We start from the raw sequence: 17,271 nt of genomic DNA, 5'->3' as shown, positions 1-17,271 counted from the left end.
TTATCCCCACCTGCCCAGCTCCCTTATTAGGTCGAGACATTTTAAATTATCTGCTTCCCTGACTGTTCCTGGACTACAGCCACACCTCAGTGATGCTGTTTTCCCCAGTTCAAAGCCTCCTTTGCATCCTCCTCTCGTACCCCCCCCACCGTAACCCACAACTATAGGATGCCTCTACTCCCTCCTTGGCGACTGATCATGCACCCCTTACCATCCCATTAAAACCTAATCACCCTTACCCCGCTCAATGCCAATATCCCATCCCACAGTACGCTTTGAAAGAATTAAAGCCTGTTATCACTCAACTGTTAGAGCACGGCCTTTTAAAGCCTATAAACTCTTCTTACAATTCCCCCATTTTACCCGTCCTAGACCCAGACAAGCCTTACAGGTTAGTTCAGGAGCTGCGCCTTATCAACCAAATTGTCTTGCCTCTCCATCCCATAGTGCCAAACCCATATATTCTCCTATCCTCAATACTTCCCTCCACAACCCAGTATTCTGTTCTGGATCTCAAACATGCTTTCTTTATATTCCTTTGCACCCTTCATCCCAGCCTCTCTTCGCTTCCACTTGGACTGACCCTGCCACCCATCAGGCTCAGCGAATTACCTGGGCTGTACTGCCACAAGGCTTCACAGACAGCCCCCATGACTTCAGTCAAGTCCAAATTTCTTCCTCATCTGTTACCTATCTCGGCATAATTCTCAAAAAAACACACGTGCTCTCTCCGCTGATCATGTCCGGCTAATCTCCCAAACCCCAATCCCTTCTACAAAACAACTCCTTTCCTTCCTAGGCATGGTTAGTGTGGTCAGAATTCTTACACAAGAGCCAGGACTGCGTCCTGTAGCCTTTCTGTCCAAACAACTTGACCTTACTGTTTTAGCCTAGCCCTCATGTCTATGTGCAGTGGCTGCTGCTGCTTTAACACTTTTAGAGGCCCTAAAAATCACAAACCGTGCTCAACTCACTCTACAGTTCTCATAACTTCCAAAATCTATTTTCGTCCTCCCACCTGACACATATACTTTCTGCTCCCCGGCTCCTTCAGCTATACTCACTCTTTGTTGAGTCTCCCACAGTTACGATTGTTTCTGGCCTGGACTTCAATCCGACCTCCCACATTATTCCTGATACCACACCTGACCCCCATGACTGTATCTCTCTGATCCACCTGACATTTACCCCATTTCCCCATATTCTTTCCTGTTCCTCACCCTGAACACACTTGGCTTATTGATGGCAGTTCCACCAGGCCTAATCACCACTCACCAGCAAAGGCAGGCTATGCTATGGTATCTTCCACATCTATCATTGAGGCTACCACTCTGCCTCCCTCCACTACCTCTCAGCAAGCTGAACTAGTTGCCTTAACTCGGGCCCTCACGCGTGCAAAAGGACTACGCGTCAATATTTATACTGACTCTAAATACGCCTTCCATATTCTGCACCACCATGCTGTCATATGGGCTGAAAGAGATTTCCTCACTATGCAATGGTCCTCCATCATTAATGCCTCTTTAATAAAAACGCTTCTCAAAGTCGCTTTACCTCCAAAGGAAGCTGGAGTCATTCACTGCAAGGGCCATCAAAAAGGCATCAGATCCCATTGCTCAGGACAATGCTTATGTTGATAAGTTAGCTAAAAAAGCAGCTAGCGTTCCAACTTCTGTCCCTCACGGTCAGTTTTTCTCCTTCACATTGGTCATTCCCACCTACTCCCCCACTGAAACTTCCACCTATCAATCTCTTCCCACACAAGGCAAATGGTTCTTAGATGAAAGAAAATATCTCCTTCCAGCCTCACAGGCCCATTCTATTCTGTCGTCATTTCATAACCTCTTCCATGTAGGTTACAAGCTGCTAGCCTGTCTCTTAGAACTCTCATTTCCTTTCCATTGTGGAAATCTATCCTCAAGGAAATCACTTCTCAGTGTTCCATCTGCTATTCTATTACCCTTCAGGGATTGTTCAGGCCCCCTCCCTTTCCTACACATCAAGCTTAGGGATTTGCCCGCACCCAGGACTGGCAAATTGACTTTACTCACATGCCTGGAGTCAGGAAATTAAAATATCTCTTGGTCTGGGTAGACACTTTCACTGGATAGGTAGAGGCCTTTCCCACAGGGTCTGAAAAGGCCACCGTGGTCATTTCTTCCCTTCTGTCAGACATAATGCCTCGGTTTAGCCTTCCCACCTCTATAAAGTCTGATAATGGACCGGCCTTCACTAGTCAAATCACCCAAGCAGTTTCTCAGGCTCTTGGTATTCAGTGAGACCTTCATACCCCTTACAGTCCTCAATCTTCAAGAAAGGTAGAACGGACTAATGGTCTTTTAAAGACACACCTCACCAAGCTCAGCCACCAACTTAAAAAGGACTGGACAATACTTTTACCACTTGCCTTCTCAGAATTCGGGCCTGTCCTTGGAATGCTACTGGGTACAGCCCATTTAAGCTCCTGGATAGACGCTCCTTTTTATTAGGCTCGTCTCATTCCAGACACCAGACCAACTTGCACTGTGCCCCAAAAAACTGGTCATCCCTACTATCTTCTTTCTAGTCATACTCCTATTCGCCGTCCTCAACTACTCCTAAATGCCCGGCTCTTGTTTACACTGTTTCTCCAAGCCATCACAGCTGATATCTCCTGCTGCTATCCCCCACTCTTAACTGCCTCTTAAAGTAAATAAATAATCTTTGCTGGCAGGGCTATGCTGAACCTCCTTGTGCACTCTCTAATTGGATGTCCTGGGTCATCCCATTTCTTAGTCCTTTAATACCTGTTTTTCTCCTTCTCTTATTCGGACCTTGTGTCTTCCGTTTAGTTTTTCAATTCATACAAAACCCCATCCAGGCCATCACCAATCATTCCATACGACAAATCCTCCTAACAACCCCACAATATTGCCTCTTACCACAAAATCTTCCTTCAGCTTAATCTCTGCCACTCTAGGTTCCCATGCCGCCCCTAATCCCGCTTGAAGCAGCCCTGAGAAACATCACCCATTATCTCTCCATACCACCCCACAAAAATTTTCACCACCCCAACACTTCAACACTATTTTATTTTTCTTATTAATATAAGAAGACAGGAATGTCAGGCCTCTGAGCCAAAGCTAAGCCACCACATACACATCCAGATGGCTGGTTTCTGCCTTAACTGAAGACATTCTACCACAAAAGAAGTGAAAATGGCCTGTTCCTGCCTGAACTGATGACATCTTGTGAAATTCCTTTTCCTGGCACATCCTGCCTCAAAAGCTCCCCCACTGAGCACCTTGTGACCCCCACCCCTGCCTGCCAGAGAACAACCCCCTTTGACTGTAATTTTCCTTTAACTACACAAATCCTATAAAACGGCCCCACCCCATCTCCCTTCACTGATTCTCTTTTCGGACTCAACCCACCTGCACCCAGGTGATTAAAAAGCTTTATTGCTCACACAAAGCCTGTTTGGTGGTCTCTTCACACGGACGTGAGTGACATCAACAATGTATTCCACTTCTCTGGCCTGCTTTGTACTTTAACTCATCGGTATTTACCAAGCCTACACTACAATATTCTAGGGATTAGAAATAAAGTGAGGAACACACTGGATAAGATCACTCCTACAGTTTACGTTCTAGAGTCCTTCTTTAAAAGCACGGTGGCTGGCTGGGTGCAGTGGCTCATGTTGCTAATCCCAGCACTTTGGGAGGCTGAGGCAGGAGGATCACTTGAGCCCAGGAGTTTGAGACCAGCCTGGGCAACCTAGTGAGATGTCTCTATTTTTTAAAGTTAATTATTTATTTATTTATTTTGAGACTGAGTCTTGCTCTATTGTCCAGGCTGGAGTGCAGTGGCGCTATCTCAGCTCACTGCAAGCTCTGCCTCCTGGGTTCACATCATTCTCCTGCCTCAGCCTCCTGACTAGCTGGGACTACAGGTGCCCACCACCAGGCCCAGCTAATTTTTTGTATTTTTTTTTTTCAGTAGAGATGGGGTTTCACCGTGCTAGCCAGGATGGTCTGGATCTCCTGACTGCATGATCCACCCACCTCGGCCTCCCAAAGTGCTGGGATTACAGGCATGAGCCACCGCGCCCAGTCTTTGTTTTTTTTTTTTTTTTTTTTTTTTTTTTTTAAAGCATGGTGGCTCGTGCCTGTAATCCCAACACTTTGGAAGGCTGAGGTGGGCGGATCACTTGAGCAGCCTGGGCAACATGGTCAAACCCTGTCTACAAAATACAAAAATTAGCTAGGCCTGGTGGCACACGTTTGTAGTTCCAGCTACTTGGGAGGATGAGTGGGAGGATGGCCTGAGCCTGGGAGGCAGAGGTAGCAGTGAGCTGTGATCACACCTCTGCAAACCAGCCTGGGTGACAGAGACAGACCCTATCTCAAAACAACATATAAAGAAAAAGCAGATCTAACCCATCTGACACGGGATGAATAACCAGAATAGAAAAGAAGCTCAAACAACACTAAGGGAAAAAACTCTAATAATCCAATAAAAAAATTGGCAAAAGATTTGAATAGACATTCCCCAAAGAAGGCATACAAATTGCAAACAAGCATATGAAAAGGTGTGCATCATGATCATCAGAGAAATGCAAATCAAAACTACAGTGGGATATCATCTCACCCCAGTTAAAATGGCTTATATCCAAAAGACAGTCAATAACAAATGCTGGCAAGGATGTGGAGAAAAGGAAACCCTCATATATTGTTGGTGGGAATGTGAATTAGTACAACCATTAATGAGAACAGTTTGGCAGTTCCTCAAAAAATACAAAAATAGAGCTACCATATGATCCAGCAATCCCACTGCTGGGTATATACCCAAAAGAAAGGAAATCACTATATTGAAGAGACATTTGCACTCCCATATTCATTGCAGCACTGTTTACAATATCTCAGATTTGGAAGCAACCTAAGTGTCCATGAACAAATGAATGGATAAAGAAAATGTGGTACGTATACACAATGGCGTACTATTCGGCCATATAAAAGAATGACAACTTGTCATTTGCAATAACATGGATGGGACTGTAGACCATTATGTTAAGTGAAAGAAGTCAGGCACAGAAAAACATTGAATGATCTCACTTTTTTGTGGGATGTGAAAAAACCATACAACTGAACTCACGGACACAGAGAGTAGAAGGATGGTTACTAGAGGCTGAAAAGAGTAGTGGGAGGCAGGGAAGATGGCTAACGGGTACCAAAAAAAAAAAAAAAATAGTTATCAGTAATGAATAAGACCTACTATTTGATAGCACAACAGGGTGACTATAGTTAATAACTAACTGTACATTTTAAAGTAACTGAGTGTAACTGAATTGTTTGTAACACAAAGGATAAATGCTTGAGGGGATGGATACCCCATTCTCCATGATGTGCTTATTACACATTGCATGTCTGTATCAAAACATCTCATGTACCCATCAATATATATGCCTTCTATGTACCCAGAAAAATTAGAATTTTTTTTAAGTTCTAGGAAGCTGATCTAGGAAGAAGACAAAATGACACCTACAATACCTCATATTGACCCCAGTCTTGTAAGATAATAAAAATAGAGCTTAGGATACAGTAGTCTCCCCACTTATCTGCAGGGAGTACATTCCAAGACACCCAGTGGATGCCTGAAAACATGAATAGTACCAAATGCTATATATAAATACTATACATGCATATCTGTAACAAAGTTTAATTTATAAATTGAGATTAACAATACAACAATTACAATATACTGTAATAAATAGTATGTGAATGGTCTCTCACAAAGCAGTAAACAGCAAATCTTTTTAATTCACTTTTTTTAATATTTAGTGGACTTTTTTTATACTTTAAGTTCTAGGATACATGTGCACAACGTGCAGGTTTGTTACATATATATGCCACGTTGGTGTGCAACACCCAATTCACTCTTACAGTTGAAGATAATAGTAAATCTTGGTCAATTTTGATAAGATTTTTCACCTGGCAAGAAAATTAAATTGTAGTCCGTTTTTTGTTATTGTTGAGATGGGTCTCACTCTGTTTCCCGGGCCGGAGTGCAGTGGTACGATCTTGGCTCACTGCGGTCTCCGCCTCCCGGGTTCAAGCAATTCTCCTATCTCAGTCTCCTGAGTAGCTGGGATTACAGGGGCGTGCCATCACACCCGACTAATTCTTGCATTTTTAGTGGAGACAGGGTTTCACCATGTTGGCCAGGCTGGTCTCAAACTCCTGACCCTCAGGTGATCCACCCGCCTCGGCCTCCCAAAGTGCTGGGATTATAGTCATGAACCACTGTGCCTGGCCTGTAGTCAGTTTTGAACATTGTCTTATCAGTATCTAAACCTTTGCATTTAGCTGACTACATATTGCAAAGGTGATTCTCAAACTATTAAGACTAAGCCTCACAATGTTTAAATCTATCCCATTAGCTATTCAGAAGCATGCTAAAAATAAGACACTGAGGCATGCAATGCCTGAAAAATACTTTGTTTATACTTCCCTTTTCCTTCTGCCTCATAGATGTGGTGCTGATCCTCATCTCCTTGGTAGGCCTCTTCTCTCTACCTGTTTCTTAAATTCCTCAAGATGGGATCTTGGGCCTCTTCGGCCCCTTTTCTGTGAACTCAGGTAAATTCTTGTTTTTTTTTTCACCCCTCAATGCTTCAATTACCCAATCTTTACATAAAGTCTCACAGATATGTGTCTCAGAGATCTACATCTTAATTCCTATATCTACGAAGCTCAAAACCCTATTTTCCAATTGACTGCTGTACTTAAACTCAAAATTTCTAAAAGTCAAATCACTTGTTCCTTCAGTAAACTTTTCCCTCTACTTAGGCTGCCTTTTTCTGTTCGATATCATATGTTATCCTTTTAGAGGCTAGAAACCCAGTCATTTTTGATGCCTCACCCTCTCAATCAATCAATCCCCTGTATTCTACCCTAAAATCATACGCCATACAGCACTAACCAGCGGTACAGCAGAGTAGTTAGGAGCTCCAAAACCATGCTACACAGGTCTGAATCTTGGATGTTACATAAAAGCTGACTTACTTTTGGGCAAGTCATTTAACCTTTCAGTCAAAATGAATACTTACTTTCTGAGATTTTGGAGAGACTAATTAAGTTAATAAATGTAAAGGACTAAAGACAGCATCTGGTACATGTAAATACTCAATAAATATTAGTTATTAATTTTTTTATTATTAGCTAAAAGCTAAGTACTTTTGAAGGTTATCCTCTGAGAACGCAATTAGAAAAAAATCAAGAAGAGTTTAAAAAACAAAAAATTTATTATATTGGGGGTTACAAAGTTATAAACATATATTAAAAACAATAAAATCTCCTAATTATTTTAATAAAAAATAAGGGTATAAGCCATTTGAACTACTAAGAGATGCTATAATAATGTATGATTAAAAAGTTTTAGGAATCCCCCAAATCCAATCAAGATGCCCTGGAGAGAAACACAGGTCAACACGACTACACTGTGATATCAAGAAAGAAAACTTCTAATAAGTAGCACTGCAAATGAAGAAAGAGTGTGTACCTAGAAAGAAGATGGTCTTTGTATTAGTGTGTTCTCACGCTGCTTCTGTGAAAAAATACCTAAGCCTGGGTAATTTAGAAAGAAAAGAGGTTTAATTGACATGCAGTTCCACATGGCTAGGGAGGCCTCAGGAAACTTACAACCATGGCGGAAGGCACCTCTTCACAGGGCAGCAGGAGAGGGGCTGAGTGCCAACAGGTGAAATGCCAGATGGTTATAAAACCATCAGACCTCGTGAGAACTCACTCACTATGATGAGAAGCACGTGGGAAACCACCCCCTTGATTTAATCACCTCCACCTGGTCCCACCCTTGACACACAGGGATTATTACAATTCAAGGTGAGATCTGGGTGGGGACACAGAACCAAACCATAGCAGTCTTCCTTATAAGGAGTATCCAAAGACACAAAATTTGGCAGGGTGTTGCCAACACAGTGTCCCAGGAAAAAGTTATTCCTGATTCACAAATAAGATCCTTTTCTATTGTAGAGGATGACTTCTCAAACTATTGTAACTGGATGATACTGGCTAGCATAATGACATATAGCTTTCCTCCTGTTCTGATTCTAAGCACATAAAATACTGCTTTAATTAAAATTTGGTTTTCTATACACATTTGGCTGGAGGAGAATGGGCTGATCACCCAAAATGAATATTTAGCCTGCTTGATATGTATATTTTTCAATGTAAATTAATAACCCAAACACCATTTTTGGACTCCCTAAACCAGAAGTAATTGTTTCTTCTAAAAACTCTTTACTTCAACTATAGCACTTATTTTATTTATTTTGCCTCATTATTGTTAGTTGTTTACATGTTTATCTGTTTGACCAGATTGTAAGTACCTTCAAATATATGACTGTTTCTTTCCTTTTTTTCTGAGATGGCCTTACTCTGTCGCCCGGGCTAGTCTCAAACTCCTGGACTCAAGTGATCTGCCTGCCTCGGCCTCCCACAGTGCTGGGATTACAAGCGTGAGCCACTACGCCCGACCTGAATATTTCTAATTCTTTTTTGTCTTCAGTTCCTTACAGTGAAAATTTAAGTAGATTCTTAAATGTTTGATGGATAAATGACTGGATGAATAGCATCATGTGATTATTCTCTTCCCAAGACTGAAAAGTAAACACCAAGATTGTACGTACCTTGTTCTTTTCATTTTGAATAATTTCTAATAGCTGGTCTATGTGCCCTTCTTCTATGCATCTTTGCCCAGCTAACTGAAATAGGCCAAAATCCTCTTCTTTAAAGTCTTGCTCTTCTAGGATTTGCTGGCAAAAAAAACCCCAAAAAACAAAAGAACAAATGTGTATGCAAATAAAAATTAAATACAGTAACTTCTTATCTATGAAAAAAGGAAATCTGTTTAAATTCGAGATAAATGTAATGTAAATAACACATGTATCAAAATTAGGATTACCCTAATAAATACTTTAATAAATGACCTTGAAATCTACTGTACCAGTGAAACCTATGAAAAGGATCAGGATTAAAATGTAAAAGGTTATTTAGATAAGCACGTCACCTGGAGAAATAATCCAATCTGCCTCCCCCACTCACGTTCTTTACAGGTCAAAAAAAGCAAGGATTAAAGAAGATAAACAATTTGAGTGACCACAAATATAATTAAAAACCATCTGTGCCCTTCCCATATTTTGAAAGGTATTTAATTTTACAAAAATTAAAAATATACTTACACATCTCTTTATTATAGACTGAAGTTCCTCTACAGCCATTCCTATTTCTCCCAGTTTCGAAGCTAAAATCTACAAATACAAAACACACTATTAAATATCCATGATATCACATTTAAATATTCAAAAGTTATGTTTCAGTGTGATAAATTATTAGTAAATACAATAAAGAAAATGGAAAGTTTTTGTTGTTGTGTTTTTTGGTCCAATAGCATGCTAGGAGAAAATGTAAAGTTCTAAGGTTGAAATGTTATTACTGAATCTTAGTATGTTTGTCTAAGCAAATAAAGTGTTTTTTTAGAAGCCCTTATTGCATCTTTTAAGTTTTCTAGGAGCCTAGTTTTGAAAGCTATTTTGAAGGAAAAAAAGAAAAAACTCTCGAGCAGTCCCAAGAGGCAAGGCAAATACGAACTAAAGGGCTTTTAAAAAGCAAAGTACTTCTTTTATGAAAAAAAAATTCCAAAAGGTGGACCTGAAATCAAATTTCTAATCATTAGGGGATTTTTTAATGTCTCACCTCACAAAAATTGGGGTGCAACACAAGCTTATCTATAGGGGGTGAAGATTCAGATGCCCCCCATCCCATTTCTCTCTAGGAGCTGCAGTACCCAAAGCGATCAATCCAGCTAGGGAAATCGCTGTATCACACGGAGACAAGGTAACGGCGGCCTTCCGGAGAAGACCATCGCTTCTCCCGGAGGCAAGGCTCGGCCCCAAACCCTCAGTAGGGGCGCGGGTCAGCCCGGTTCTCAGCGCAGCGCGCTATAAGGCGAATAACACCCCAGCGCGCGTGCGGGCGGCATCAGAGGAAGCCATATCTTCCGATTCCTGCTCGCCTAGGTGTGCAGGCTCCACCACCTCGCGTGGCCTAATCGGCCCGCGGCACCAAGTCCGCCGCGGCTCACAGCCAACCGCTAGCCCTGGCCACCCCGAACCTCTCCACGACTCCACTTACCGGCCAGACCTCTCGCCTCTCCCAGCCGCCGCCACCTCCTCCGGCCACTTAGCCCGCTCTTCTGGCCCCGCCCCACGCCAGCGGGGTCCGCCTCGCGCTACGCGTAGGAAGGCGGGGCCTAGGGGCAAGAAGCCGGAGCTAGTCCCGGTCCCGCAGAGTACTCTCCCCCATGGCGGACTGTACTGGGCCGGGTTCTGCCGGCCGCAAGGCCGGGGCTCCTCGCCGCTCTCGAAAAGCCGCAGGTAGGAGCAAGGATGTCTTCCCACTTTGGGACCCTGAAAGCTGGACCCCGATCTCCAGTTCTAGACCGAAGCGCGCGGGCGCTCCTGAAAGGCTGCTTCAGGGGAGGGGTTCTCCCAGGTAGAGAAGGCCGAAAGCTTCCCACCGCCGTCCGCTCCCCCTGCGAAAGATCTCCTGGCCGGCCCTCACCCCTTTACGCCAGTGTTGCAGGATTTCCCTCGCGCGGGCCGTGGCCCCAGCCTCTGAGAGAAAGTACAGTGGAGGCGCCGGGAACCCAGGCCTGGGGTCCCCGGGATTCGGGGCAAGTGACTAGGGCAGCGTTGGCAGCTGGTCTTGAACCTAGGAGCGGTCCTCCTTTCCAGACTGCTTGGGTGCCCGGTTCTTTGAGGTGCCGGACTCCCCTCTTCTCCCAGAGAGGACGTTTGGCAGACGGAGAGAGGTTTCCCTAAAAAGTACCCAGATCTCAGATTTTCAGCAATGGTTAATTAAGCAACTATGATACAGAAGAAAATTCAATCCCCAAAGAGATACATTTTAACCAAGAAAATTAGACAGTAATCAATTTGCAAAAACAAATTGCTTTCCCTTCCTATTTCATTTTGATTTACACACGATTGGACATAAAATATGTGGAAAAGGCCGGGCGCGGTGGCTCAAGCCTGTAATCCCAGCACTTTGGGAGGCCGAGACGGGCGGATCACGAGGTCAGGAGATCGAGACCATCCTGGCGAACATGGTGAAACCTCGTCTCTACTAAAAAATACAAAAAATCAGCGGGCGAGGTGGCGGGCGCCTGTAGTCCCAGCTACTCGGGAGGCTGAGGCGGAGAATGGCGTAAACCCGGGAGGCGGAGCTTGCAGTGAGCTGAGATCCGGCCACTGCACTCCAGCCTGGGCGACAGAGCGAGACAACGTCTCAAAAAAAAAAAAAAAAAAAAAAAAAAAAAAAATATGTGGAAAAGAAGAAAAGTTGGTCTAGTTTGTTATTTGTGTAGGAGTACCTAATGTGTTTGTATAGGCCTGACCTACTGCCACGATGTGTAGCTTAACTGCGGGGATGCATTTTGAGAAATGCGTTGTTAAGCAATTTCATCCTTGTGTGACCATCACAGAGTGCACTTACACAAACTTAGATGGTATAGCCTACTTACACACTAGGCTATATGATACAGCCTGTTGCTCCCAGGCTGCAAACCTGCACCGCATGTTACTGTACTAAGTACTGTAGGCAATTGTATATCTAAACATAGAAAAGGTACAGTAAAAATACAGTATTTTAGTCTTATGAGACCGCTGTCTGTATGCTGTCCGTCGTTTACAAAATGTCATTATGTGGCACATGACTGTATTTTTGTTGTAGGTACTAAACAGACAACTACTTTGAAACAAGAAGATGCTTCTAAAAGGTATGACAGCTACATGGACAACTACATTGGCATATCTACTTATCTCATATTACTTGTACCAATTTTAAAACTAATAGTTACCTTTTTTTTTTTTAGAGAAAATTATCATGAGAGGGAAGGGAAAGATCTGGGAAGGCCTATAAATTCTCACATAGACTGTTAACATTCCTCTACTCCAGGCTTTAAGAAAACCAAACTAAGCACTCAGACTGCTAGTGAAGGCGTGAGTGTCTATAGAAGGTGTTTGTTTTTCACCACTTCAGGTACACTCCCCTTTTATTGCTTTATATGCCAGAGACTCACTCTCCAAGTTTCTCTGTTACTCCAAGAAACTTTTTCTGTTCTTTGTTACATCAAGTCCAGATTTTCATCAAAAAGCTGTCCTGGCCGGGCACGGTGGCTCATGTCTGTTATCCCAGCACTTTGGGAGGCTGAGGCGGGTGGATTACGAGGTCAGGAGATCGAGACCATCCTGGCTAACATGGTGAAACCCCATCTCTACTAAAAATACAAAAACTTAGCCAGGCGTGGTGGCAGGCCCCTGTAGGCCCAGCTACTCGGTAGGCTGAGGCAGGAGAATGGCGTGAACCCGGGAGGTGGAGCTTGCAGTGAGCTGAGATCGCACCACTGCACTCCAGCCTGGGCAACAGAGTGAGACTCTGTCTCAAAAAAAGAAAAAAAGCTGTCTTGTACTAGTTCTGGTTCTCAAAAGGCAAGATATTACCACATATCACACAAAGTTTTAGAAGAGGAATAGAATGTGAAGGGTATTAAAACTATATGTAGCTATGATTTTCATTTTGTGAAGACTTATTAATCTTAATATTGACTTTGGTCTTAATTTACTCATTCTTTCAAAAATTATTTACTGAGTATAAGATATGCCAGACCTGTGTTAGGCTCTGAAGATATGGTGAACAGAATAGACACAATTCTTGTCTAGTGGAACAGAGAAATAAATAATAATTAGTTAATTAACATAAACACATAATTACAAATTGTGATAAGCACTATGAAGGAAAAGGCTGTGATGTTACGAGAAGGAATAATCAAGTCTAATTTAGTTGGAAGTGGGTGGCAGGGAGGTTAGTTGTGAGTTTTCAGGGAAGGCCTTATGCTGAGACCTGCATGCTAAGTAGACATTAACCAGACAAAGAGTATATAAAGACTTCTGTGTGTGCAGTGCAAAAAGTAGCTTGTTTCCTTTTTGAAAAGTATTGGATCAAAAGTAACAGCATTAGAAAATAGAAATTTGGCCAGATATGGTGGCTCATGCCGGTGATCCCAGCACTTTGGGAGGCTGAGGTGGGAGTATTACTTGAGGCCAGGAGCTTGAGACCCGTCTAAGCAACATAGTGAGACCTTGTCTCTACAACTAAAAAGAAATAAATATTTTTATTCAAAAAAAATTTTTTTAATACGTTTAAATTTAAGTGGCAAAATAGTGAGTTAGGTTAGTGTTATATTTTAAAAAATGGAATATTGGACATGAAGCTTATAAGTAGATTAACTTTCTCTTTCAAATTTTAGGAAAGCAGAACTAGAAGCAGCTGTGAGAAAGAAGATTGAATTTGAAAGAAAAGCTCTACATATTGTTGAACAGCTTTTAGAAGAGAATATTACAGAAGAGTTCCTAATGGAGTGTGTATGTGTTAAGTTGACAAATTATTAGTTTTGTAGTATAACATCTTTAAATCTGTGCAACATGAAACTTCTTTGCATCATTAAAATCTTTGAATTTGTTCTCAGTCATTAGATGCAGATAACAGTCTATATAATTCATGCATTTTAAAATAAACAACTAACATGCATTCCTTGTATAATGACTTTAAAAGGCACTAATGGAAAATAACAAGTACATAACAAGGTGATGACAGGTAATGTATATTTCAAAATATTAAGAGTGGATTTCAAATATTCTCACCACAAAGGATAAATATGTGAGGTGATAGATATGTTAATTAGCCTGATTTGGTAATATATACATGTGTTAAAACATCACATACTACCCCACAAATATATACAATTATTATTGTCAATTAAAAAGCAAAAAGAGGCCAGGCACAATGGTTCATGCCTGTAATCCCAGCACTTTGGGAGGCCAAGGTGGTCGGATCACTTGAGGTCAGGAGTTTGGGACCAGCCTAGCCAACATGGTGAAACCCCGTTTCTACTAAAAATACAAAATTAGGCCGGTGTGGCTCATGCCTGTAATCCCAGCTGCTCGGGAGGCTGAGACATGAGAATCACTTGAACTCAGGAGGCAGAGGTTGCAGTGAGCTGAGATCACGCCACTGCACTCCAGCCTGGGCAACAAGAGCTAGAATCTGTCTCAAAACAAATAAATAAATAATAAATGGAAAAAAAGAAAAATGAGGATGGGGGAGAAAAGAAAAAAGAAAAAGCAAGTATATTTTGCCCTTAGTCATAGTTCTTTTAACCAGTCTGCTAATACCACTTGATTTTCTTCAGTTCTGTGATTGCAATTCCAGTTTTCTATATTCTGTGTTGTATTAAGTAACAGAAGAATATTATTTTTGTCAATGTAATTTCATCAATTTTCATATTTCACAAACCTGAAATACAGATCATTTATGACTTAACATAAAACGGAATTAAATTCCACATTAAATTTTTTTTCTTTTTTTTTGCGATGGAATCTGTTGCCCAGTCTGGAGTGCAGGGCTCTGCAAGCTCTGCCTCCCAGGTTCATGCCGTTCTCCTGCCTCAGCCTCCCGAGTAGCTGGACCTACAGGAACCCACTATCACGCCCGGCTAATTTTTTTGTATTTTTGGTAGAGATGGGGTTTCACCGTGTTAGCCAGGATGGTCTCGATCTCCTGATCTCGTGATCCGTCCGCCTCAGCCTCCCAAAGTGCCGGGCTTGCAGGCATGAGCCACCACACCCGTCCCACATTAAATTTTTTTAGGCCAAGCAGGATGGCTCATGCCTGTAATCCCAGCACTTTGGGAAGCCAAGGCAGTAGGATTGCTTGAGCGCAGGAGTTTGAGACCAGTCTGGACAACACAGTGAGACCCTGTCTAAATAAAAATTTGAGAATAAAAAAATTTTTTTTTTTTTTTTTTTGAGACGGAGTCTCGCTCTGTCGCCCAGGCTGGAGTGCTGTGGCCGGATCTCAGCTCACTGCAAGCTCTGCCTCCCGGGTTCATGCCATTCTCCTGCCTCAGCCTCCTGAGTAGCTGGGACTGCAGGTGCCCGCCACCTCGCCCGGCTAGTTTTTTGTATTTTTTAGTAGAGACGGGGTGTCACCGTGTTAGCCAGGATGGTCTCGATCTCCTGACCTCGTGATCCACCCGTCTCGGCCTCCCAGAGTGCTGGGATTACAGGCTTGAGCCACTGCCCCCGGCCGAGAATAAAAAAATTTTTAAACAACTTCACTACATTAAAATTTTGAATGGAAATTTCTTTTATATTCTCATAATCCTTAAGAGGGCAAATGAAAACTCAAAGCTTCTATTACAAAAACACTTCTTAGTATAGTTCATAGATCTTTTTCTAAACAGGAATATGAACATGACAATTCATATTTTTATGGACACAGGTAACTGCATCAGTATCGGCATATATGATGACACCAGAAAAGACAAAAGCAAATATGCTTCGTTTGAAACATAAAACTTATATCACTCAATAAAAAGTATTTCAGTCCCTGTGAAAACAGAAAAACTTGTTAAAAGATCTCAAAGTTAAGAACAAGAATCAAGATTATTTGAACATGAAGATGTCAAAGGAAACTATTTGATGTTAGCTTACAACCATCACCTCACCACTCTGTACAGATTTTTCAGAAGTGGGAAAATTTTGCACAAACTGTTCAGGAGTCACAATGACACTTTTGAAATACATGTTGTTAAAGATTATGCTTTAAAAAATAGGTAAAATTGTATTTTATTACTTTGTGATTTAGTTAATTTTTTAAATAATTTTTTTTAAAAATAAAAGATACTGTTGTCATTTAGCTTGTGTATAGCTATAGCATCACTTCTTCCTCATGCCTCAGAATTATTTCACTTAACTATATAATCTACAAAGATGCAGAGACTACTGTGGCAGACATTTTTTTAATAACTTTTTTGAATGCTTACTATATGTTGAGCACTTCTCTAAGTGATTTTGCTTTATTTTCTCCTCTAATTCTAACCTCTAACTTATGAGGGAGGTACTATTGCTATCCCTGTGTTTTCAGATAAGATCGATGAGGCTTACAGAGCTGATAAATGAACTTTTCTATTAAACTAGGAGGAAATAACCCTCTCATTTCATTTTAGGGGAAGTTCATTACACCTGCTCACTACAGCGATGTCGTGGATGAACGTTCTATTGTCAAACTCTGTGGTTATCCTTTATGTCAGAAGAAGCTGGGAATTGTAAGTAACTCATTTTTTTTTCTTAAATATGGGCTTTTATTATTTTCATTTAGCAAAATACTTTGTTGTAAGAATAAGAAATGAAACCTAAGGTCATGAACTAAAGGCATGGATTGGCCAATGATATGATATGTAGATTACTTAATCTTATAATGTAAGTTTCATGTTTATTATTTGGATTCTTTTGTAAGCTGTACTTTCTTTTCTTTAGGTACCAAAACAGAAATACAAAATTTCTACCAAGACCAATAAAGTCTATGATATTACTGAAAGAAAGGTGAGTTTAAAGGCTTTCATCGTGGCAATTAATTTTTTTTCTTTACTAACCACTATCCTAACAAGGAATGGCAATTAATTTTTAATGATATTAAATGGGATTCTAAAAGAAGCTGTTTAAAATCTTACTGGTTAGAAAATGGTGGTGTTAAAAGTTTGGTTTTATTTGTAAATAATTCAGTCAAGGTATTAAAAATTGTTTTGCTTAAGCTTCAGTTAAGACTTGAACATTTAAAAGTTAAAAGTGCATAGTGGCACAAATCTAGGCAAATAAATCATGGAACAGAATAGAGAGTCAGTAACAGACTAAACACATATGTAGACACTTGATATATGGCAGCAGGAGTATTGTAGATCAGTAGAGAAAGGATGGGTTTTTCAATAAATTATACTGGCACAATTAGTTATGCAAATAGAAAAAAATGAAAATTGATGCCCATCTCAGTCTGTATACACAGATCAATTTTAGGTAGACTAAAGACATAAATGTAAAAGGTAGATTCTTTTTGAAGACACTATGGGAGAGGCTGGGCATGGTGACTCACACCTGTAATCCTAGCACTTTGGGAGGCCAAGGTGGGCAGATTACCTGAGCTCAAGGAGTTGGAGGCCAGCCTGGGCAATGGCAAAACCCTGTCTCTACAAAGTAAAGTACAAAAACCAGCCAAATGTGGTGGTACGCACCTGTTGTCCCAGCTATTCAGGAAGCTGAGACACATGAATCACTTGAACCTGGGAGGCAGAGGTTACAGTGAGCCAAGATCATGCCAC

The 17,271-nt window shown here is 41.4% G+C and overlaps 2 protein-coding genes across 10 annotated transcripts in view; one reads left to right on the top strand and one right to left on the bottom strand.

The window, feature by feature from the left end:
- Positions 1-10,276, bottom strand: part of GLMN (glomulin, FKBP associated protein) — a 59,413-nt gene extending 49,137 nt beyond the window's left edge. For 3 of the 4 annotated variants that reach the window (XR_004434339.1, XM_033199733.1, XM_033199731.1), the window contains exons 1-3: positions 10,191-10,276; positions 9,239-9,307; positions 8,687-8,812 (exon numbers count right to left, since the gene is read on the bottom strand). Coding sequence is in view for 3 of the 4 variants with exons in the window: in XM_033199733.1 (XP_033055624.1) it covers positions 8,687-8,812; positions 9,239-9,277 (165 nt within the window). In the remaining variant the exon portion in view is untranslated. The remainder of the gene's footprint in view (positions 1-8,686; positions 8,813-9,238; positions 9,308-10,190) is intronic. The other variant, XM_033199732.1, reaches the window with a different exon arrangement.
- The window catches only part of RPAP2 (RNA polymerase II associated protein 2), a 94,497-nt gene continuing 87,461 nt past the window's right edge, over positions 10,236-17,271 (top strand). For 3 of the 6 annotated variants that reach the window (XM_033199725.1, XM_033199726.1, XM_033199727.1), the window contains exons 1-5: positions 10,236-10,432; positions 11,790-11,835; positions 13,366-13,480; positions 16,126-16,224; positions 16,436-16,501. In XM_033199725.1, the coding sequence (XP_033055616.1) occupies positions 10,360-10,432; positions 11,790-11,835; positions 13,366-13,480; positions 16,126-16,224; positions 16,436-16,501 (399 nt within the window). In that variant the 5' untranslated portion in view covers positions 10,236-10,359. Of the gene's footprint in view, positions 10,433-11,789; positions 11,836-11,920; positions 12,099-13,365; positions 13,481-16,125; positions 16,225-16,435; positions 16,502-17,271 lie in introns of those variants that run through there. The other 3 variants (XM_033199730.1, XM_033199728.1, XM_033199729.1) reach the window with 3 other exon arrangements.

Source organism: Trachypithecus francoisi, unplaced genomic scaffold, assembly GCF_009764315.1.
Source record: "Trachypithecus francoisi isolate TF-2019V2 unplaced genomic scaffold, Tfra_2.0 Lachesis_group5, whole genome shotgun sequence".
In the NCBI taxonomy this organism is placed as follows: domain Eukaryota; kingdom Metazoa; phylum Chordata; class Mammalia; order Primates; family Cercopithecidae; genus Trachypithecus; species Trachypithecus francoisi.
This window is presented reverse-complemented; position numbering and strand designations above follow the sequence as displayed.